General features: G+C 39.6%; 5 protein-coding genes across 6 annotated transcripts; 3 read left to right on the top strand and 2 right to left on the bottom strand.

Moving 5' to 3' along the window:
* Positions 1–1,415: 1,415 nt before the first annotated feature.
* LOC106404288 (probable disease resistance protein At5g43730) lies at positions 1,416–12,294 on the top strand. Its single transcript, XM_048761704.1, is given in 2 exon segments — positions 1,416–3,358; positions 11,959–12,294. A coding segment is annotated over 1 exon segment (1,566 nt). The 5' UTR covers positions 1,416–1,581; the 3' UTR covers positions 3,148–3,358; positions 11,959–12,294.
* Positions 3,753–8,028, bottom strand: LOC111212189. Of its 2 annotated transcripts, XM_048761703.1 has the most exons (7): positions 7,532–8,028; positions 5,814–7,440; positions 5,460–5,730; positions 5,105–5,354; positions 4,715–5,002; positions 4,534–4,639; positions 3,753–4,464 (listed from the first exon to the last, which is right to left on the bottom strand). In XM_048761703.1, exons 1-7 carry the CDS (start codon positions 7,558–7,560, stop codon positions 3,853–3,855), a joined length of 3,183 nt encoding a protein of 1,060 aa, XP_048617660.1. In that variant the 5' UTR covers positions 7,561–8,028; the 3' UTR covers positions 3,753–3,852. The 2 variants fall into 2 exon arrangements, with proteins under 2 accessions (XP_048617660.1, XP_022569354.1); XM_022713633.2 differs by having other exon boundaries at positions 5,105–5,730.
* LOC106430382 lies at positions 8,271–11,950 on the bottom strand. The gene is made up of 9 exons (XM_022713631.2): positions 11,525–11,950; positions 10,565–11,353; positions 10,279–10,485; positions 10,109–10,198; positions 9,924–10,031; positions 9,610–9,843; positions 9,172–9,522; positions 8,782–9,093; positions 8,271–8,707 (listed from the first exon to the last, which is right to left on the bottom strand). Exons 2-9 carry the CDS (start codon positions 11,339–11,341, stop codon positions 8,420–8,422), a joined length of 2,367 nt encoding a protein of 788 aa, XP_022569352.1. The 5' UTR covers positions 11,342–11,353; positions 11,525–11,950; the 3' UTR covers positions 8,271–8,419.
* A 120-nt stretch (positions 12,295–12,414) lies between the features above and the next one.
* Positions 12,415–16,023, top strand: LOC125588305. The gene is made up of 2 exons (XM_048759588.1): positions 12,415–14,562; positions 14,605–16,023. The coding sequence occupies exons 1-2, from the start codon at positions 12,415–12,417 to the stop codon at positions 16,021–16,023; spliced, it is 3,567 nt and encodes a 1,188-aa protein (XP_048615545.1).
* A 2,580-nt stretch (positions 16,024–18,603) lies between these two features.
* On the top strand, positions 18,604–19,878 carry LOC125588304. The gene is made up of 2 exons (XM_048759587.1): positions 18,604–19,711; positions 19,790–19,878. Exons 1-2 carry the CDS (start codon positions 18,604–18,606, stop codon positions 19,876–19,878), a joined length of 1,197 nt encoding a protein of 398 aa, XP_048615544.1.
* The last annotated feature ends 2,270 nt before the right edge of the window (positions 19,879–22,148 follow it).

Genomic DNA, 22,148 nt, shown 5'->3' with positions numbered 1-22,148 from the left:
CAATACAACACCGGCCTCGTCTTCAACTCGTCGTCCTCCCCGCCGCGAATCATAGAATCAAAAATTGCATGCTCCCAAAAAGTTGTTTTGGGCTGTAGATCTACAAAAAAAAAAAATGAATCGGAGAATGGGATTGATCGCAGGATTGTGGTGAATCGAATCCATGCAGTTGATTCCAATGAGCAATATACAATAAGAAACTTCAACATAATGTTTTAGTGTGTTAGGAAAAAGGCGTTAAACACTAAGCATTGATGTTAAATGTTATATGAATTGTTAGTTGGAAACATGTTTATTAGAAATCAAACATGATGTCTAATTTTTGAGTTTTATGATATTTAATATGTTATTTACCATGTAAGAATAATGTTAGGTGTAAATTTTTGGTCAATACATGATAAAATAATTGTTAACAGTTAAAGATAATAGCAATTAAACAGATAATAATTAATTTATTTCAGTAACATATTTTTTAACATCTAACAAATCTTGTATCAGTTAAAAGAGAATTGTTTTATAAAACTTACCGACAATTATACAGAGCGGCAACATGTTTTCTAACTGCTAACCAAACATCAATCATCTAATGGCCACACATTCTATTGAAATTTACAAACCATTTAGTTTACAAATACAACTTTTTGTAATATCTTACCAACAATTTATCACTTAACGGTATTCGTACTTGGTAACATCTACCCAAATATGTATGAAATTGTCACCATCGATCTCGGGTAAACCTATCATTCTCAAATATCCTGCTGTTGCTAAATCTCGGGCAGTGACTGATCCAGATGATGTGTTGAATAGTATATTTCCCGGGGGGGGGGGGGGGGGTGACGTTGGCGACGAGCTTACGGTGCTACTTGACGGCTGAGGGCGGTATATAGATGACAATCCGTTGAAGCAGGAGGAGATGAGGGGCTCGCGGTGGAAAATGTCTTGTTTAGAATAAGAAAAATACAATGGAGAAGAGGAACTAGATAGAGAGAGAGAGGATAAGAAATCTAAGCTAGGACTACGTAGGATACAAGGGTGATAGGGGTGTTTTCAGTTTAGTTAAAAGTGCACAGTGTACACCACAGTGAACGGGTGGTTTGCAAATTTTAGCTTTTTGGTGTATATGCACCCTAATTTCTCTATATAAAATACATACCTTATAGTCGAATCATCCTTTATTTTGAAATATGTAAAGCTAAAAACTTACATTAACAGTCAAATTAACTATAACAAAAAATACTTCAAATATATCTACAACAAGAAATTTATGCCACATATTTTACAGCTAAGTTTATACTTTCAGTAAATAAAACGTAACAAATTCGATTGGAAGGTAAAATCCAAAATCTTAAAGTCCACAAGTTGTTCATGTGACACTAATTAGACATCCTAAGGGATAAGGAAAAGTGTGGCCTTCATCATTATTGTTTATGAATTATTGAAGTAGAGTTATTGGTCTTCGCTTCTTGGCTTACTATTTTCTCATCAAGACAATCAAAATTATTGGTGTTCTGCTTTCTCTTGTTCATTCACCAAAGCAATGAGTTTGGTTTTGGTTTCTTTCTGAAAGTTTGAGCAAAGATGGGAGGCTGTCTATCAATATTACCATGGGGTCAAGCGGTAGATATATCCTGCAACTGCTTACTTGGGGATGGAAATTACATTCATATGATGAAGGATAATCTTGAGGCTCTGGAGGGAGCTATTCAAGAACTTCAACGTAAGCGAGATGACCTGTTAAGAAATGTCTCCATAGAAGAAGATAAAGGTTTGGAGCGGCTTGCTCAAGTAGAAGGATGGTTGTCAAGTGTAGAAAGTCTTGACTCTCAGGTCAGTATTCTGCTTGAGCATAAACCAATTGAAATCAATAGATTGTGTCTTTTTGGATATTTTTCCGAAAATTGCATATCAAGCTATGAGTATGACAAAGAGGTATCGAAGAAGTTGGAAGAAGTTACAAAGCTTATATCTAAAGGAGATTTTAAAGATGTGGCCGGAAAAAGACCTTTACCAAAGGTGGAGAAGAAGAAACGTATCCAAACAACAGTAGGTTTGGATTCAATGGTTGGAAAGGCATGGGACAGCATCATGAAAACTGAACGAAGAACGTTAGGTATATATGGCATGGGGGGAGTGGGAAAAACAACCCTCTTAGCTACTATCAAAAACAAATTCAAGGATGAATTTGATGTTGTGATATGGGTTGTGGTCTCTAAAGATTTGCAATACAAGGGCATTCAGGATCAGATTCTAAGAAGATTACGCGTTGACAAGGAATGGGAAAATCAAACAGAGGAGGAGAAAGCATTTTCCATAGACGATATCCTAGGAAGAAAGAAATTTGTTCTGCGGTTAGATGATCTGTGGAGCGAGGTAGATTTGGACAAGATTGGAGTTCCACATCCAACTCAAGAAAATGAATCGAAGATAGTTTTCACCACTCGTTCAAAGGAAGTTTTCAGATACATGAGAGCTGATGATGAACTGAAAATGGATTGTTTGTCAACGAGTGAATCGTGGTAACTGTTTAAAAACATAGTTGGAGAAGTCCCGTTAAAGCGGCATCAGGATATTCCCTCACTTGCAAAACAAATTTGTGAAAAATGTTATGGATTGCCACTTGCACTCAATGTGATTGGCAAAGCCATGTCATGTAAAGAGGATGTACACGAATGGCATCACGCAGATAAGGTTCTTAATACGTCTAGTCACCAGTTTCCAGGTATGGAAGAAAATATTCTTTCGATTTTGAAGTTCAGCTATGATGGTTTAGAGGATGAAAAGGTGAAATCATGCTTCCTGTATTGTTCTTTGTTCCCGGAAGATTATGAAATAAAGAAGGAGGAGTTGATAGAGTATTGGATCAGCGAAGGATTTATAAAGGGAGAGAGAGATGAAGATGGAAGTAACAACGAAGGTTATGATATAATTGGTTCGTTAGTTCGTGCGCATCTATTGATGGAGTGCGAAACTAAATACTCTTTTTTCCAAATTGGATTCACACCTGCGGTGAAAATGCATGATGTGTTACGTGAAATGGCTCTTTGGATAGGAAAAGAGGAAGAAAAACAGTGCGTCAATTCCGGTGGGAAGCTAAGCTGTATACCAGATGACATCAACTGGTCAGTTTTGAGAAGATCTCATTGATGAGTAATAAAATTGAAGAGATATCTTGCTGTCCCAAATGCCCCAAACTCTCGACTCTGTTTCTCGGGGATAACGATTTGAAGGTAAATTCTTTCAGTTTATTGTAAGCTCAAGATTGTGAGCGTGTTCGAGCTGAGCTAAGAGTGTGTTACACAGTGCGGTGATTGTGTAACACAGTATGGCGAGTTTGTTACGAGTGATGACGTGTCACAAACACTACAGGAAATAAGGGTTTTGATGGCACCGCTAAAGCGCTATAAGACGCTACCATAGCGTTGTAGAAAGCGCTCCAATATCGCCCGCGATAATAGGTCTCGTACATTTCATAGCGGATTTTTGTTGTGCTATTGATATTTTATTATTAATAGCGGTTCTTGTTATGCAATTGTAAATTTGTATTATAGCGTCGCCAAAATGATATTATAACTTTTTAACTATAGCATTTTTTAAAATTAAATATAGCGATTTGTAATTACTATTGTCGTCTTCTATCAATAGCAATATTTGAACATTTCATTGCATTTTTTTATATGCAATTGTTTCATTTTGTTTATAACAAATTTTATTTAATATTTTGATTTTTAAAATAATAGAGAATCAAAAAATGTAAAATAAAAATTAATTCTAATTAAAATTCGAAGAAAATTAAAATATTCGAAAATAAAAAATATATTCAATTCTCACAAATTTTCCATGCAAAAAAAATCAATCAGCAACTATAATTCCATCACAATCATCTCTAACACAAAAACTTTCATCATCAGACAATTGCTCTGTATCATCAAATTCCTGTGCGAGTAATGGTGCTCCGACAACGTCTTCCTCTGTCTCGAGTTCATGATATCCTCTCGGTGGTGCTCTCATAACAACATACCAAGGCGATTCTTCATCTTCTCTAGAGTAAAATACCTGTTTTGCTTGTGATGGTAGAATGTATGGATCTTGTAAATATGGCGTTTGGTTGACATGAAGATTGACAAGGGTGAAACCATCTTCTTCCTTAACACCGTAGCCTCTGTTCGCCCAATTACACTTGAATAAAGGAACGCTGAACATGTGGTAATCGAGAAGAATGATCTCTGTTATCACTCCATAATATGTGACCATATCGGCTGTATGTCTTGTATCTCTTGCAGAAGATCTACACATGCTGAAAGCTTCGTAAGTGACTCCACTATTCTGAGTCTTTCGCTTAACGGATTGTATGTGAAATCGGTTCCCGTTAATGACAAAACCTTTATTGGTATGAGCAGTAAACCTTGGTCCAAAGGCCAACCACCTCAGCTTCGTAGAATGCTCCTTTGAGTTAGAAGGTATCTAACAAGGATGTAAAACTGTGTGAGCTATGTGAATAGAAAAGTGAACAGATAGTGAAGTTGTACAAACCTTATTCTTCACCCATTCAGCAAATTGTTGGGTGTGATGCTTCCATAACAAAGTTTCATTTGTTGCTAATCGAACATCATTATCTTGCAGTTCTTGTAAGTGCTTCCTGGTTCTCATAACAAAGTAGAGAGTTATCAGACTGATAAAAAAATCTGAATTTGAGAGGGACAGTAGAACTTACTCAACATAGGGATCCATAATAGCCATATTCATCAAAACATATCGATGTGCTATGTCTCTATCTTTCTCTGAAAGAATAAGCTCTGTTCCCTTTTGCAGTGGTCGACCTTCAAGAACCATTCCATCAGACTGAATATCTTCATTACGGTTAAGTACTTCTTCAACGGGTACAGAATTCTTTAGGAACTCTAAACAAAAGGCTATGCATTCTCCAGCTAAGTACCCCTCAGCCATACATGCTTCTGGCCTAGCAAAATTCTTTACATATGCCTTGAGTGTTTTCATGTATCTACAGCTCAAACAATATAGCAATAGTTACAAACCTCAGTTGATCGGAAAAACAGTTCAGGATATAAACAATTTACATTACGCGAACAAAATGAAAACAAACCTCTCAAACGGATACATCCAACGAAAGTGCACAGGACCTCCCAAACGTGCCTCTCTTGCTAGGTGTAAAGGAAGGTGGAACATGATATCGAAGAGCGATGGAGGAAAGAACCGCTCGAGTTGGCACATTGTCTCCACAAACTCATTTTCCAAAGTTATCAGCTTCTCCGCGTCAATAGCACGCTGACACAATCTGTTGAAGTAGTTACATACTCGAGTTACTGCCACTCTTGGTCCTCTTGGAAGCAACCCTCGTAACGCAGCAGGTAACAGATTTTGGATTAGTACATGATGATCATGGGATTTAAGACTTCCAATCATAGGAGGGTTAATTGAAACAACATTTGCAATATTACCGCAGTAGCCGTCAGGGCCTCTAAACGCAGACAACCTTTGACAAAATATCTTTTTCTCTTCCTTACTGAGCCAATAAGTTGCTGGAGGCAAGTAGAATCTCTTTCCCCGTACCTGTGTGTGCAAGTTTTTCCGGATTCCAATATCTTCTAAGTCCTGTCTCGCTTTGAGGCCATCTTTTGACTTAGCACTCTGCATCAGCGTTGATAATAATGCATCAGACAAGTTCTTTTCCACGTGCATGACGTCGATGTTGTGACGCACCGGCAAATCCTAACACATTGAAAACAGAATGATCAGTTAATGGATAAACAAAATGTGACAATCGTATCTCAGTCTAACAATAGCTATAATACCTTCCAGTACGGTAAATCGAAGAATATTGATCGTTTCTTCCACCTCCATTGATCACTCGTTTCATCATTTTCTTCGTCTTCAGCCACCTCATCTTCTGAGACAACATTTCTCTTCCTTTTTTTTTTCTTTGCTAAAGATCTTCCAAAGTCATTCCTGAAGTTCTTTAGTGTTGCAAATATTTCTGCACCGGTTTGAATCCTGTTTGCAGTCCCCTTCTCCACTGTATTATCAAACCATCCTTTCCTGCGTCTGTAGTGATGTCCAGGGCTTAGTCGCTTCCTATTCCCCAAATACACATACTTGCGACTAAACTTGAGCCACCTATTTGGTGTATCCTTTCCACAAACATTGCATGCTTGTTTCCCTTTAACTTTACAACCTGCCAAACTACCTAGAGCCGGGTAGTCGCTTATAGTCCACAACAACATAGCTTTTAGTGTGAACTTCTCTTTCAGGAATGAGTCGTATACCTGAATCCCCTCACTCCACAATTCTTGTAAGTCTTCAACCAGTGGCTCTAGATAAACATCAATGTTGTTGCTCGGAGCCGTCGGTCCAGGGATCAACATAGTCAACATGACGTTCTCAGCCTTCATACACAGAGTTGGTGGCAAGTTGTAATTGACTAACAACACTGGCCAAGTACTATACTTTGTGTTCTGGATAGAGAAAGGGTTCATACCATCTGTTGACAGGCCGAGTCGAAGGTTTCTTGCTTCACTAGCAAACTCTGGCCACTTATTATTCACTTGAGCCCAAGATAACGAGTCAACAGGATGTCGCATTATACCATCTTCAGTGGCATTGTTGGCATGCCATCGCAAATCCTCAGCCATCCTTGCTGATCTAAACATCCTCTTGAATCTGTCTTTGATCGGAAAATACCGTAGGACCTTTGCAGGAATTCCTTTCTTTTCTTCATTACTGTGCTTATCAATTTCCCATCTAGAAGCACTACATCTTGGGCAGGTTTCCAACTCCTCATATTGCTTCCTATAGAGAATACAATCGTTCTTGCACGCATGAATCATTTCGTAGCCAAACCCAAAAATCTTCAAGAACTTCTTAATCGAATCAGTCGACTTTGGTAGTACATTACCTTCTGGTAGCATGTCATGTAATGCCGACAGTAGCTGATCAAAGTAAGCCTCTGACATTCCACTCTTTACTTTGATGCGGTAAAGGGCCATGATCGCAGAAACTTTGGTGTGCTTGCTACATGTCAAGTACAATGGAGTTTCAGCATCTCTCAACTTCTTCCTAAACTCCGAGTCTTCATCAGGTTCACCATGTACAGGCTCTCCTCCAGTGTCATCAGAAGGCGGTTCATCAGGTTCACCACTATCAAAATAAGCCGTCCTTAGCAAACCATAAGCCTCTGTTTCTGATTGAGGGACACTATCATTCATATCAGACCTTCTCTCACCATGAAGACTCCAACAAGAACTCCTCATATACTTCTTATCCATACCCCTAATCACAAGATGCTCCGTTACTTTGTCTAAAACTTGATGGGAAAGGTTTCTGCAGTGAGTACAGGGACATAATATTTCTGTCGGATCTCCTAACCTCCTCGCTGATGCAGTAACAAAGCCTGTTGCTCCTTCGAAATATTCGAGGCTAGCCCTATATATATATATAAGGAACAGAATCAGAACAAAAAATTTGGAACAGAAGAAGAATTCGTCATGAATTAAAATGTCGAAAAGATTACTACCTTGGAAGCCAAACCCATGCTTTTTCCATATCAGAACAATATAACTTCGAGGGAAATCGACTGAAACCTTCGATTTTCGAAAAGGAGGCGTCAGCAAAAGGAACTAAACCTAGATTTGAGTAATCGCAGAAGGAGAATGAACAGATCTCCGATGGAAAGACGGAGATTGAAAGATTAAAAAATCAGATCCTACGGCTTCTATGAAGGCACGTCATCTATCCCCACCATTCCTTCTTATTGGTTTATGTACAATTCTATATTAATTTATTTTTAAATTACGAAAAATGCATGAAAATGATGGGAAATTATGTTATAAACAAAATTTAAATTTTAATAAATTTTATTATTAATTTTTTTTAACAAAAATATTATATGTTTGAAATAAGTATAAAATGATTTCTCTATATGGAGAATAGATGATGATAGGGTTGAATCCTTATGTGTTATATAGGGTTGAATCCCTAAATAAACCCTAAAATCTAAATTTGTTTCATCTAAATTGTATAAATTTGTTACAATAGGGTTGAATCCCTAAATTTGAATCCCTATATGATGATAGGGTATAAATTTGTTACAATAGGGTTGAATCCCTAAATAAACCCTAAAATCTAAATTGTATAAATTTTTATGAACAATTTATTTGTAAAAATTTTAATGGAACACTTAAATTGTATAAATTATTTTGAAACACTTATTTTTTAAAAATTTTAAAGGACCACTTATTTTTATAATTTATATATATGCCAAGCCTACATAATCTTATTAGAAATATGTCTTAACAACCAAACAAAATATGTCTTACAACCAAACAAGCAAAATATGTCTTAAAACAAAACAAGCATACTCCGATCCATAAATATGTCTTTGAGAATACTCGATCGAGTACATTTAAACATACAGAATCTTATCATTTGGCCAAGCCACTGTGCTGCCCACAGCATCTGATATGTCTTCCAGAAAAGAGTTTGGTCTCCATAGAGATGCATCTTCAATCAAGGCCACTTCAACCCAGACCCGACTTGCATTGGGACCTAACGGGACGTGATGGACTAAACACAATGGATCAGTACTACTTACTCTGCCTTCTGCGACTTTCCGTCCTGAGTTGTTGTGGTCCAACAAGATGCACTTCTTTTTACCACCTGAACGGGTGGAACTAGTGCTGCCACTTGGACTCTACAAGCACAACAAATACATCACACCAACTACATCTAAATAAGTTTGTAAAAGAGAGAAGTTTGTAAATTTACCAATGAAGGCCTTCTGACACTAGCTTCCCCTTCATCTTCAGGAACTTTAATTACTGATACATTATGGAGCGGCCATGCGATCTTTTCATTAACAGCATCACTCATTGTTGTCATGTCACTTGTTGGCCTCCATAGAAAAGCTTTCCCATTAATCACCTTAGCAACTCTCATAACTACAGCATTCGGACCCAAAGGAACATTGTTCACCATCTCATATGGGTCAGTCGAACCCATAAAACCTTCAGCGATTACCTCGACGCCCTTAACCCAATCGTAGATCTTGCACCTTTCAAGATCATCTACGGTAGTATTCTATATTGACAATGCATATGGTTAGTATCATGTTGAATTTTATAATACAAACGTAAGTATACGTGCTAATGGAATGACCTTTGATCTTAACACATCCGAGGAAACTGGATGGTTGTTCGATGCACTATCTAGTATCAGTTTATCAATTGGCCATGGAATTTTGCATCCCGCTGCTTCCTGAAGATTACGCACATCCGTAGTTGGCCTCCAAACAGATGCCTTCGGGTTTGATACCGACTTTACAACAACCGCCGCGGCGTTAGGACCAATCGGAATACGACCAATCTTGTATGTACCTTCAGCAGAGCAGAATTCTCCTTCAGCGACAACAACATCTTTTGACTCACACCAATCAAGTAGTTGAACTCTAGTTCCTTCTTTGTATACATAACTAGCCTCAGATGGAGAAACACAATCATCATTGTTTTTCTGTAAAAACATAAAATGAATCATTGATTTTATATCAATCAAGGAAATTCTACATTATATAACCAGTTAAAACTAAAGAAAATTCACCTTATTTCCAGCTAAGTCACGGACCAGAATCTTCAAGTCTTTAATCTCGCTTTCCAAGTCGGCAAGTTTGGAGTCTCTAGCTGACAAGAATGCTAGTTTCGTAGCAGTAATCCCTCTTCCCAACCCTCTGACTCGTCCAGGTTTGTCTACTCCCAACACTTGACTAACAGCATCTTCTTTTATATTAACACTGGATGTGGAGTCCATTTGACTATCAAGTGAAATTATTTTTTCCTGAGACAAACACAATATAAGTTATGGTCCTTTTCAATACCAAAAAGAGTAACTTAATTAATCAGACAATGAAACCTTACAATGGTTTCAGCAAACTCAGGTCTAACAGGTCTACCATCAGAGTGAGTGTGTCCTGCTATCCAGACCTTGCTCCGGCTAATCTTCTTAGGGTCTTCACTCTTTTTTTTCTACAAGAGTGATATATTGTTTTACTTATCAGTTTGTTCTATCTTCAGATATAATATAATTACATACTGTTACTTACCATTTCACAAGCTAGACGATTCATTCCTCTACGACTAGTGGTGTGAGGAATCTGAGCTCTCCTTAGTGCTCTGTACTTTTCACTCTTTGCCTACAATATTATTAAATCAAATTTGATCAATCAAATCTCCGAAGTAAACACTTAAAAACCAAATGCTCTGTATATTTCACCTTGAACACAGACGAAGTCCTACTCTTAACCCAAGCGCTCCAAACCTGAACAGATCGAATGTTGCTTGGTTTCAGTGCTGCTCTCTCTGTGGAGCTTTTTGCATTTCGCAGTTGTGATACAAGCCTTGACTTTCCAGATCTCCACAAACAGCCCATCTGTTTGAAGACTGAATCTTTTTGCCACTCTTCTTTCAAATCAAACCTCGCCTGCAGTAATGTATGCAAATGCCACACATTATAATCCTTACAAAGACATTATACAATAGACTTAAGGGCATATATATACCTGAATTTCCTCCCATAATGTGTCCTTTGTCTGCTTATCAAGATTCCTCCAATCATCAAGAAGTACAGTCACATGTTCGCGTACAAGGGGTCCAAGGAACGATGAAAGTGTCACTGATCCAGGACCTACATGTTCGCCAAGCTCAGTGAATGACACAGAAACCTTCTCTTGATGATCCTTGGCCACTTTACGCATCTTTGTGGGTCCTCTTTTCTTCTTTTGTTTTCCATCAGATGGCGATGCTTCTGCTCCTGAAATGCCATTCTCAGTTTCAATGTCAGCTTCTCTCGGCTGAGAAGGTTCTTGAGTAACTCCATTCTCAGGTTCCATGTCAGCTTCTCTCGACTGAGAAGGTTCTTGAGTAAATCCATTCTCAGGTTCCATGTCAGCTTCTCTCGGCTGAGAAGGTTCTTGAGTAACTCCATTTTCAGCTTCCATGTCAGCTTCTCTCGGCTGAGAAGGTTCTTCAGTAACTCCATTCTCAGACTGAGACTGTTCTTCAGCAATGACATTCTCAACTTCAATTTCCACATGTGGATCATCACCATCACCATCACCATCCGCCTCATTAACATCTTCAGAAACCTTTGTCGGGACTTCGTCAGCACTTTCTTGCCTTATCTCAATGTTTTCTTCTTCAATAGCAACTTCTTTTCCCTTATTTAACTTACGCATTTTCGTACTCTTTCTGGTTATCTCAATGAACTCTGTTTCTGCTTCCAGACCTTGGGAACGTCTGCTTCTTCTAACCATTCCTCCTCGTGTCTTCGGCCCCATGTTAATTTGTTCCTAAAAAAATCATTTTTGAGATCTATTGAGATAATAAGCAATCGATTAATTTTCATGATTGTAGATTGTAAAAATGGAAGACGATCGATACATATCTATTGAGATAATAAGCAATCGATTATTATCATGATGCATGCAAGTTAAAGAAGACAGAGATCAAAGAAGACAAACCTGAGATCGAAGAAGACAAAGAAGACAGAGATCGATGAAGACAAAGAAGACAGAGATCGATGATTCCGAAGGGGTCTCACGAAGAACACTTTGGGAGAGAAAATGCAGAGACGATATTCTTTTGTTTTAATGAAAAAGTACTAAATATTCTTTGCTTTGGTCAAAGATATATTTCCCACAAAATTTATCATTCGCGGGTTTTAATAAAAAAATAAGCGGTCGAGGATACCATAACGATTATTCTTTCTCAGTGCTATAATCTAAAGATCAAAATCCCAAAAACATGCGCGCTTGCAAATTTCATTTTGCCGCTCCAGATATAATAGCTTTTTACTTAAAGAAACGCTATTATATTTCTAGCCACAAACATACAATAGCACAAACTTCTTTTCCGCTATATTACATTGCTATTAAAACCCTTATTTCCTGTAGTGAAACTTATGGAAATAGAAGATATTGCTTGGACGTGAAGCAAAGAAGATCTTCTAGTTTGCAAGATTTTAGGAAATAGAATATTTCTTTATCGTATCTATTTAATGAGATAATCTAAGAGAGTTTTAGGTTAAGCATTAAGAGAGAGAAAGCTAGAACAAGAGGTTTGTTCTTGTCGGCTACAGAGATCAAGTAACAAGTGTTTAGCTTGGCTCTCTGTGATTTAGAGATTAGAAACTGGTCTGTCGCTAGTCGTGTGCGACTGAGCATAAATCAGATTAAACATATCTAGGGGATTGTTTAAAAGGTTTCTAATTTACAAGAAAGTGTTCTTGAAATCTCTTGTGTGTGAGTTATAATTTGGGTGTCTCTGAACTTTCATTTGGTATCAGAGCAGGAAGCCTCTGTGGTATCAAGTACTACTTACAGGTTGAGATCCTGCGGATTTCATGGACACCATGAAAGAACTCCTACACACTCACAAGCTTATTATGCTTGACAGTACCAACTTCGGTCACTGGAAGGTGAGGATGCAACACATCATCAGAGGAGTTGATGAAGATGCTTGGACGTCTGTAGAAGATGGTTGGAAAGCGCCTACTGTCATCATGGAAGATAAGACTGTCGGTCCAAAACCTAAAGATCAGTGGACTGATGGTGAGAAGAAAGCATCAAAATTCAATTCCAAAGCCTTGACTGTCATATTCTCATCAGTGGACGTTGAGCAATTCAAGATCATACAAGGATGTGAATCTGCCAAGCAAGCATGGGATACACTCATTAATCACTCTGAGGGAAACACTAGTGTGAGAAGAACTCGTCTTGATCATCTTGCCTCCAAGTTTGAAAACCTGAGAATGAGTGACGATGAGCCAATTGATGGATTCATATGCAAGATCAGTGAACTGGCAAGTGAAGCGTCTGTCCTTGGAAAGAAGTATGAAGAAAAGGATCTGGTAAAGAAACTGCTAAGGTGCTTACCTTCCCGGTTTGAAGCTTATAAAGTTGTACTTACACTGGCTGTAGACACAGATGAGATGAAGTTTGATCAACTCTCTGGCATTTTGAAAGTGCATGATCTTGAGAAAAACGACCGACAATCTACTAATCAGAAGAGCATTGCTTTCACAGCCGAGTCTAAGGGTGATGGTCGAGTTACTAAGATTGAAGAAAACCTGAGTCTAATGGCACGAAACTTCAACAAGTTTGTCAAGCGTATGGAGAAAGGTGGTGGTAGATTCAATGGACGCTACCAAAAGGATGATTATGAAAGGAGTAGCTCTCAGCACTCAAAGCTTGATTCTAGCAAGAACACAAAGAAGTGTCATGAGTGTGAAGGTTACGGGCACTTCAGGAGCGAGTGTCCCCTTGCTAAGAGAAAAGAGCAAAAATGTATTGAGTGTAAAGGAATTGGGCATACACGCAGTGAGTGTCCTAGCATTCTCAAGAAAGAGAAGTCTTTCATGTGTTTCAGTGACACTGAATCTGAAAGCGAGAATGATGAAGGTGAGCTGCATCTAAACTTCATGGCGTTGATTGGTCAAGAAAGTGGAAAAGATACTGATGTTAACAGCGAGGATGACGGTGATCTTGAGCAAGATTTTGAAGCTGAGTACAAGTCCCTCTTCAATAAGTTCTCTGATCTCAGCCATGAAAACCTTGCACTGCTCAAAGAGACTGCAATGCTGAAAGCTCAGGTTAACATACTGGAACTTGATCAGCCTTCTATCAAGACGAAGGAGTACTCGATTAACATAGAATCAGATCAAGAAATACTTGCACTCAAGAGAGCTATGACAGAGAAGGAACGAGTTCGTAAGGAAGCTGAATCTCATGTGCAAAGGCTAAGTGATCTCTTGGCTATGGAGATCGATCGAAGCAGACTACTCGAGAGTCAACTTACTGAAAATCACAAGAAGGTTCGAATGTTGTCAGCTGGTACTGCATCTCTTGATCACATACTGACATTGGGACAGTGTCCAAGTCTCAGCATTGGCTTGGGATACAAGGGATCCACCTCCACATCTACAGAAACAAAATTTGTGAAGGAAGCTCCTAAGGAAGAAAAGAAACCTGAAGAGAAACGAGCTCATGTTGAAAGAAACAAGGATGTTCTTCCCAAACAAAGAAGACGTGGAAACGGTTGTCACTTCTGTGGAAAACGAGGACACAATTTTAGGTTATGTTATTTTCGAAGACATCAGTATGAGAGAGCATGGAGGTTGAACATGTGTTTCACCGAACCAACTGCTTACGGTTGTGTATGGATAGCCAAACGTGATCTGTATCCGAACTTCAAAGAGAATACTCATTCTGAGATAAACACCAGTTCTGTTAAGTCACACTTTGAAGCTGAACATGATCTAGTTTGCAACCTGGTGCGAGTGCAAGTAGACACAGAGATCTTGAGTAATGTTGCTTATACCTCTGCTGAAGAAGCATCACAAGCGCAACTTCCATGGTATTTTGATAGTGGTTGCTCAAAGCATATGACTGGAAATGAAGACTACCTTGAGAAACTCGAACTCATCAGAGGTGGAAAAGTTACTTTTGGAGATGGTGGACAAGGCAAAATCCGTGCAATTGGAATAACCTCCAGACCTGATGTGCCTAAACTCTCAAATGTTTAATTTGTTGAGGGTCTTAAGGCAAATCTGATCAGTGTGAGTCAACTTTGTGATGAGGGATTAGAGGTTATCTTCAACAGCAAGGAATGTCGTGCCGTTGACGCAAGAAACAATGTCGTGCTAAGGGGTATTCGTTCCGGAAACAACTGCTATCTTTGGAGACCTTCTAATGTGTGTTTTGCAGCTGCTGAATCCAAACTTGATCTCTGGCACAAGAAACTGGGTCACATGAACACAAATGGACTCTTCAGACTCGTAAATGCTGAAGTAGTAAGAGGTGTCCCTGATTTGGAGAAACAAACAGAGACAGTATGTGGAGCATGCTGTCAAGGAAAGCAAGTCAAGGTACAACACAAACAAATTTCAGAGATCAGATCTTCACGGATATTGGAACTGGTTCATATGGATCTCGTGGGTCCTATAACTCCTGAAAGCATTGCGGGTAAGCGATATATTTTTGTATTGGTCGATGATTTTTCCAGGTATACATGGGTGGACTTCTTACGCAACAAGTCTGATGCCTTTGAGAGTTTCAGAATCCTTGCTCTTCAGCTTAAACAGGATAAAGGAGGAATCATTCAGATCAAGAGCGATCATGGTGGTGAGTTTCAGAATGAGCAGTTTGACAAGTTCTGTCACAGTCAAGGTATCCGTCATCAGTATGCCGCTCCAAGAACTCCTCAACAAATTGGGGTTGTGGAAAGAAAGAATAGAACATTGCAAGAAATGGCTAGAGCAATGCTGTGTGGAAACAGTGTTCCATCTGGGTTCTGGGCGGAAGCAATCAACACTGCGTGCTATGTGATAAATCGGGTCTATGTCAAGCCAAAGACCAAGACTACTCCCTATGAAATTCTCAAAGGTAAAACACCGAACCTGAGTCACATGCATGTGTTTGGATGCTTGTGCTACATTCTGAATGACAAAGAACATCTGGGAAAGTTTGAAGCAAGAAGTGACGTAGGGATGTTTCTGGGATACTCAGTGAACAGTTCAGCCTACCGTGTGTTTAATCAGCGTACAAAGTTTGTAGGCGACAATGTTAACGTAGTCTTTGACGATTGCATTGGATTCTATGAGGCTCGTGTAACACAGACAATAGACGGTGTCACGCCAAGTTCCTCAAGACAAGCTGAGAATGAAGCTGACAATGAAGTGAAAGAGGAGTCTGAAGAAGACGATGAACCTGAGATGACCAAGGTCGATCTTGATCAAGGAAAAGTACACAAAAACCACTCCTCTTCAGACGTGACTGGCGGACTGTTTGATGAAAGAGTTACAAGAAAGAAACAAATCGACTTCAAAGAGATGTTAAAGTTGGCGTGTTTCGTGGTGAAGATGAATGAAGTGGAATGCTTTGTGTCACGTATTGAGCCTAAGAACATTCAGGAGGCATTGGATGATGAATTCTGGACCGAATCGATGCACCTGGAGCTTTAACAGTTTGAACGACTTCAAGTGTGGGAACTGGTACCAAGACCAAAGAATGTAAACATCATTGGAACCAAGTGGATTCACAAGAACAGGACTGATGAGGAAGGCAATATCATTCGAAACAAATCGCGGTTAGTTGGACAGGGATACTCTCAGATCAAAGGAGTAGACTTTGATGAAACCTTTGCTCCAGTTGCACGACTTGAATCAATACGACTACTGTTTGGAATGGCGTGCAATCTGAAAATAAAACTATATCATATGGATGTCAAGAGTGCCTTCCTAAACGGTGTATTACAAGAAGAAGTCTACGTAACACAACCAAAAGGGTTTGAGGATCCACATTTTCCGGATCACGTTTACAAACTCAAGAAAGCTCTCTATGGGTTGAAACAAGCTCCACGAGCTTGGTATGACCGTCTGACGGAGTTCCTGTTACAAGCTGGTTTTCAAAGAGGTGGTGTGGATAAGACACTGTTTGTCGGAGAAGATGGAGATGACATGCTGATCATTCAAGTTTACGTGGATGATATCATCTTCGGAGGAACGTCTAAGCAAATGGTTGATGACTTCGTGAAGACTATGACAAAGGAATTTGAAATGAGTATGGTCGGTGAACTGAGCTATTTCCTTGGACTTCAGGTCAAACAACTAACCGATGGAATCACAGTGTCACAGAGTACCTATGCCAAAAATCTCATCAAGCGATTTGGAATGCAGACAAGTAAGACTGCAAAAACTCCTATGAGCACAACAACCAAACTTTCCAGAGATAGCGATGGGAAACCAGTTGATGAGAAACTTTACCGAGCCATGATTGGAAGCCTTCTTTACCTCACGGCGAGTCATCCTGATCTATGTCTCAGTGTGGGGATTTGTGCTCGCTATCAAGCTAAACCAAAAGAGTCTCACATGAATGCAGTAAAGCGTATTATCAAATACGTGAAAGGCACCCTTGACTTTGGTCTTCATTATACATTTGAGACTAATGTGAATCTTGCAGGTTTTTGTGATGCTGATTGGGCAGGTTGCTTAGATGACAGACACAGCACATCGGGTGGTTGCTTTTTCTTGGGAAACAACATGGTCTCATGGCATAACAAGAAACAAAACTGTGTCTCTCTATCCACAGCAGAAGCTGAATACATTGCACTAGGAAGTTGTTGCACGCAGCTCCTTTGGATGCGACAAATGCTTGTCGATTACGGTATCACCTCTGCTCCTATGCTTGTTCATTGTGATAACATGAGTGCTATAAATCTGTCTAAAAATCCAGTTCAGCATTCACGTACTAAGCACGTGGATATCAGACATCACTTTGTGCGAGAGTTAGTGGAAATGAGGATTGTGATATTAGAGCATGTCCCAGCTGAGAAACAACTTGCAGATCTCTTTACCAAACCATTGGATCACAACACCTTTCTGGGTCTTAGAAAGGCGTTGGGAATCATGGAACTCTGATTAAGACCTGGAGAAGGGGGAAGAGTCACTGTAAAAAGAAGAGTTGATGGACTCCGTACGTCGATGCTACTCCCCCACTAACACCTTGAGTCAACAAGTTCCGCTGTGCAAGTTTGTTTATCTGACTCTGGTTAACTCTCTCTTCTGATTCACTGGTGAAGGGCACTCACCTTGAACTGAGATGTTACCCCATTTCACGTTTGAGGTATTGATCACTGCCTAGATTGAATGAGGAAACACATAAGAGGGTGAGTGTTACATAAGGATAAACATGTGTCACACGAAAAGGTCAAGAAATAAGACTCGTGTGCAGCCTCATGAAAGAGATGTGTTACTCAACAAAGAAATCAATCGTGAACAAGGCCTAGAATGATAGATACTCATGATGGAGCTGGGTGTTACCCCACTTTGCCTCTAATCTCGATCACTGTCTTGACTAGGCAGGCATGTTACCAATCTCTTGGGATAAATGTTTCGGAGCAGGGTGTCACTCCACTTTGTCTCTGGATTTCATCTCTTTCCTAACAATGGAGTTGTGTATTCATTGCTTGTGAACTGATGATACGTGGTTGTTTGTGAAGATGGAGAGACAGACGCACAAGATACCTAACATGTGTTTCCAGACTGTACAGAAGAGTGTGAAAAACAGAGTTGGGGTTAACTGAATGAACACAGTAGAATCTCGTTTGCGATAGCTACTCGGCTGAGAAATAGCTACAGACTTGGGTTAACTCATTGATTTCATTTATAAAAGTTTTGGTAGCTAGATGTGTGGCTAAATCGTTCTTCAGTGACTTTACCCCCGAGATGCAGGCATCATGTTCGTAGATGCCTATGTGTATATGCTGGTTATGTTACAGGACTGGCTCATATCACAATTCACATGACTCCTCTGCTCTTATACGACTGTAAGTGAAGTCTGTGCTCCTGGTTACATGTGTGTATAATGTATCAGTTTTATTGCTTTACACACAGGGTTTTATTTATGATTATTTAATTCAATAAATGGAACTTGATTTGGGACTAATGCTTTTAATTGAGTTCAATAAATGGAATTAGGGTTTTCCGTGTGTCACTCCCAAAAACAGCTTCCGCCACATCTCTTCTTCTCTCCAAAGTCGAAACATGCAACTTTCCCGCAGAAGCTCTCGATTGTCTGTGAAAGTAACATCTGCGCCGGTTTCCTCCGCCGCTGGGCCCTCTGAATCTTCCCGAAAACGAGTCCGCAAGCAGCGCCGAGAAACAACTCCGTCACCACCGTCACCACCTGCTGCAGTTACCTCTTCCTCTGATGACGAGGTTGAAGCTTTCCAACCCAAGGAGCCACGCTATCAAGCAAGTCGTGCCTCTTTTCAGGCACGAAATCAGGAGAATCCCGATTTGCTTCGCTCGCACATCACACCGGTCTCGAGTCGGTTTGTCACAAGCAATGCAGCTGAAAGGTATGAAAAGTTGGCTCCCCGGGGCTTCGTGATTCAACAAAGGTTAGATGTGAATAATGAGAACTTGTCTGATGTGAAAAGAGTGGTAGTTAGGTCCGGACTGATCTATACTCTAATTGACTGCGATTTATTTCACCCAAATGTCGTGAAAGAGTTCATTGCGAATCTGGGGGCTGTTGAGAATAGAGAGGATGGCGTTGCTGTATTTCTTCGTGGATCTATGTTAGATTTCTCACCTACACTGATCAATGCTCTGTATCTGATTCCGGGATTTGAAGAGGACCCTGACTACATGACTGCTGACATCGACATTGTGTGCTCGTTTTTGACCGATAATCGAGTGCAACATTGGGAAGACATGAGCTCCAAATACCTAACTCGGACAAATCAGGTGCTCTACAAGCTCGTGTGCTCCAACTGGATACCTACGACTAACTACACTTCAATGAATCAGGAGCGACTCAAGTTCCTCTACATGCTTCATCATCACAGGAGTTTTGATTTTGGTCAGTCCGTTTATGATCAGATCATCAGTTTTTCAGCTAACGTTAACACTGACAAGTCTCGGAGGATCATCTTCCCTACGCTGATTCAGCAAGTCATTGACTATCAACGAACTGTGTTGTCTTTTGACGAAGATGATGAGTACACAGGATATCCGAAGCTCGTTGTCAAAGACATCAAGGCAGGTCGAGGACAGGGTGCTGATGCTCGGTCTGTGGATCTTTTGGCTGACATTGAGCGAACCATCGCTGATCTGAAAAACATTCGGATTCGCTTGAGGAGGAAGGGTGTCATACTTGTAGTCATTTCTTGAATTTTATGCGTCTCTAATCTTGTTTGTTTTATCTTAATGTGCATCTACTCAGGGGGAGAATACCCGCAGTACACACAACAGCCTTCACGGGATGAGGAGGTTGTAATGGAGCAGGACAGTGATCAGAGTGAGAGCTTCTGAGCGAATGGAACTCTGTAGTGAGAGTTTCTGAGCGAATGAAAGTCAGTATTGTTTACGATGTTGCTATGTTGCTTGGATGTTGCTTCATATGTTCTTTTGAATTAATATGGCTGTGTAATCTGACACTCTTAAGCTTATCAATATGTTGTGTTTCTGGTTTCTCGAATTTCAAATTTGTTCAATACAGGGGGAGAATGAGAGACAGTAATTCAATAATGCAGGGGGAGCTGCGATCATGAGATGGTGGCTAAAAGAGCTTGAATTGACTCACTAAGAACAGCACTACATTAGCAAGACATTGTTCTGTGGGTACGACAGGCTCTGATCCTGTGCTATTGGCGACAGCGATATCTAGTTGATGTTAGGACAGCTGGTTCTAAGTTGAGTAGAGTGTCACATTCAAATAAAAAGGGGGAGAATGTAAGCTCAAGATTGTGAGCGTGTTCGAGCTGAGCTAATAGTGTGTTACACAGTGCGGTGATTGTGTAACACAGTATGGCGAGTTTGTTACGAGTGATGACGTGTCACAAACTTATGGAAATAGAAGATATTGCTTGGACGTGAAGCAAAGAAGATCTTCTAGTTTGCAAGATTTTAGGAAATAGAATATTGTCTTTTTCGTGTCTACTTAATGAGATAATCTAAGAGAGTTTTAGGTTAAGCATTATGAGAGAAAAAGGTAGAACAAGAGGTTTGTTCTTGTCGGCTACAGAGATCAAGTAACAAGTGTTTAGCTTGGCTCTCTGTGATTTAGAGATTAGAAACTGGTCTATCGCTAGTCGTGTGCGACTGAGCATAAATCAGATTAAACATATCTAGAGGATTGTTTAAAAGGTTTCTAATTTACAAGAAAGTGTTCTTGAAATCTCTTGTGTGTGAGTTATAATTTGGGTGTCTCTGAACTTTCTTTTATGCCGTCCCTTGTCGTCTTGAATCTTTCGCGTAACGAGTATCTTAGTGAATTGCCGGAAGAAATTTACAGCTTGATATCCTTACAATACCTCAATTTATCACGAACAGGTATAAGTTCCTTACCAGTTGGTTTGAAGGGGTTTAGAAAACTTATAAGCCTAGACCTGGAGTTTACCAGTCTTGCTAAGCATTGATGGGATAGGAACAAGGTTACCAAATCTTCAGGTGTGGAAACTATATTGTTCTTGTGTTTTTATTGATGCAAGATCAATTGAAGAGCTACAACTTTTAGAGCACTTGAAGATTTTAACAGTAAACGTGAAAGATGCTCTAATGCTGGAAAGTATCCAAGGAATGGAGCGATTGGCGAGATGTGTTCAACGCCTTTGGATTTTGGATATGTCCGCAGAGGTTTTAACATTAAACACGGTGGCTCTGTGTTGTCTTCGAGAACTTCATATTATGTACTCCAAAATCTCAGAGATAAAGATAGATTGGAAAAGCAAAGAGAAAGAAGATCTTCTATGCAACAGTTCTCCGTACTTCAGGCACCTCTCCAGTATTGCGATATACGATTTGGAAGGTCCAAAAGAATTGACCTGGTTATTGTTTGCTCCAAATCTCAAGCATCTACACGTGACAAGTTCAGGAAGAATAGAAGAAATAATAATTAAGGAGAAGGGAATGAGTATTAGCAATGTGCATCCTGATCTGACGGTTCCCTTTGCGAAGCTAGAATCCCTCCGTTTAAGGGGTTTGAATGAATTAAAGAGAATATGCTCAAGTCCTCCTGCTCTTCCATCCCTGAAAAATATTGTTGTCGAATACTGCCGAAAGCTGCCAAAAGCTGCCACGGAGAGTTTCCAAGATACCATCAAGAATAATGAAGATGCTGAATGAGGCTCCGAATAATATGTGTGTAAGTGTATCCTCTCAGTTCTTAAACTTGGTTTTGGTTTTATGTTCAGCTTTTGCTTTAATATATAGCATTGTTGTCAAAGTTGTATTTCTCAAAGCAGGAAACTTTTTCATTGTTGCATTTCCACTTCTCTCTAATTTGTAACCATTTGATACATTTTCCTCAAAGCTTTCATTTGTGTGTGTGTTCTTAATCATGTATCTCTAACGCAAACTCTTGACGCAAAACCGCATTGCTAATAGTAAGAACGACAGTAGTGAGCAGGACCTTCTGTGTCAATGATTTATGTTCTCTTCTCTTAACTGGGAGGGGACACTCAGAGTCAAAAGAAGAAGGCTTCCTGATCCATGTTTCTTAAGGTCATATGAAAGCTACACAGTCTGCAAATGGAAAAATGCTTCTCATCTGCATCTTTCAAGAAGCACCTCAAAACGATTCA

This window comes from Brassica napus, chromosome C6 (assembly GCF_020379485.1).
Source record: "Brassica napus cultivar Da-Ae chromosome C6, Da-Ae, whole genome shotgun sequence".
NCBI classification, from domain to species: domain Eukaryota; kingdom Viridiplantae; phylum Streptophyta; class Magnoliopsida; order Brassicales; family Brassicaceae; genus Brassica; species Brassica napus.
This window is presented reverse-complemented; position numbering and strand designations above follow the sequence as displayed.

Bases quoted from the DNA above. Each gene is read 5' to 3' on its own strand.
- LOC111212189 (XM_022713633.2), bottom strand. From the start codon at position 7,560: ATGGAAAAAGCATGGGTTTGGCTTCCAAG. The intron at 7,441-7,531 runs GTAGTAATCTTT...ATATATATATAG, and splicing joins GCATGGGTTTGGCTTCCAAG to GGCTAGCCTCGAATATTTCG. The intron at 5,003-5,104 runs GTTTGTTTTCAT...TTTGAGCTGTAG, and splicing joins TGGATGTATCCGTTTGAGAG to ATACATGAAAACACTCAAGG.
- LOC106430382 (XM_022713631.2), bottom strand. From the start codon at position 11,341: ATGGGGCCGAAGACACGAGGAGGAATGGTTAGAAGAAGCAGACGTTCC. The intron at 9,523-9,609 runs GTGAATTTTCTT...ATGTTTTTACAG, and splicing joins GTGACTTAGCTGGAAATAAG to AAAAACAATGATGATTGTGT. The intron at 9,094-9,171 runs GTCATTCCATTA...TTGTCAATATAG, and splicing joins CGGATGTGTTAAGATCAAAG to AATACTACCGTAGATGATCT.
- LOC125588305 (XM_048759588.1), top strand. From the start codon at position 12,415: ATGAAAGAACTCCTACACACTCACAAGCTTATTATGCTTGACAGTACC. The intron at 14,563-14,604 runs GTGCCTAAACTC...GAGGGTCTTAAG, and splicing joins GAATAACCTCCAGACCTGAT to GCAAATCTGATCAGTGTGAG.
- LOC125588304 (XM_048759587.1), top strand. From the start codon at position 18,604: ATGCAACTTTCCCGCAGAAGCTCTCGATTGTCTGTGAAAGTAACATCT. The intron at 19,712-19,789 runs GTGTCATACTTG...GCATCTACTCAG, and splicing joins GATTCGCTTGAGGAGGAAGG to GGGGAGAATACCCGCAGTAC.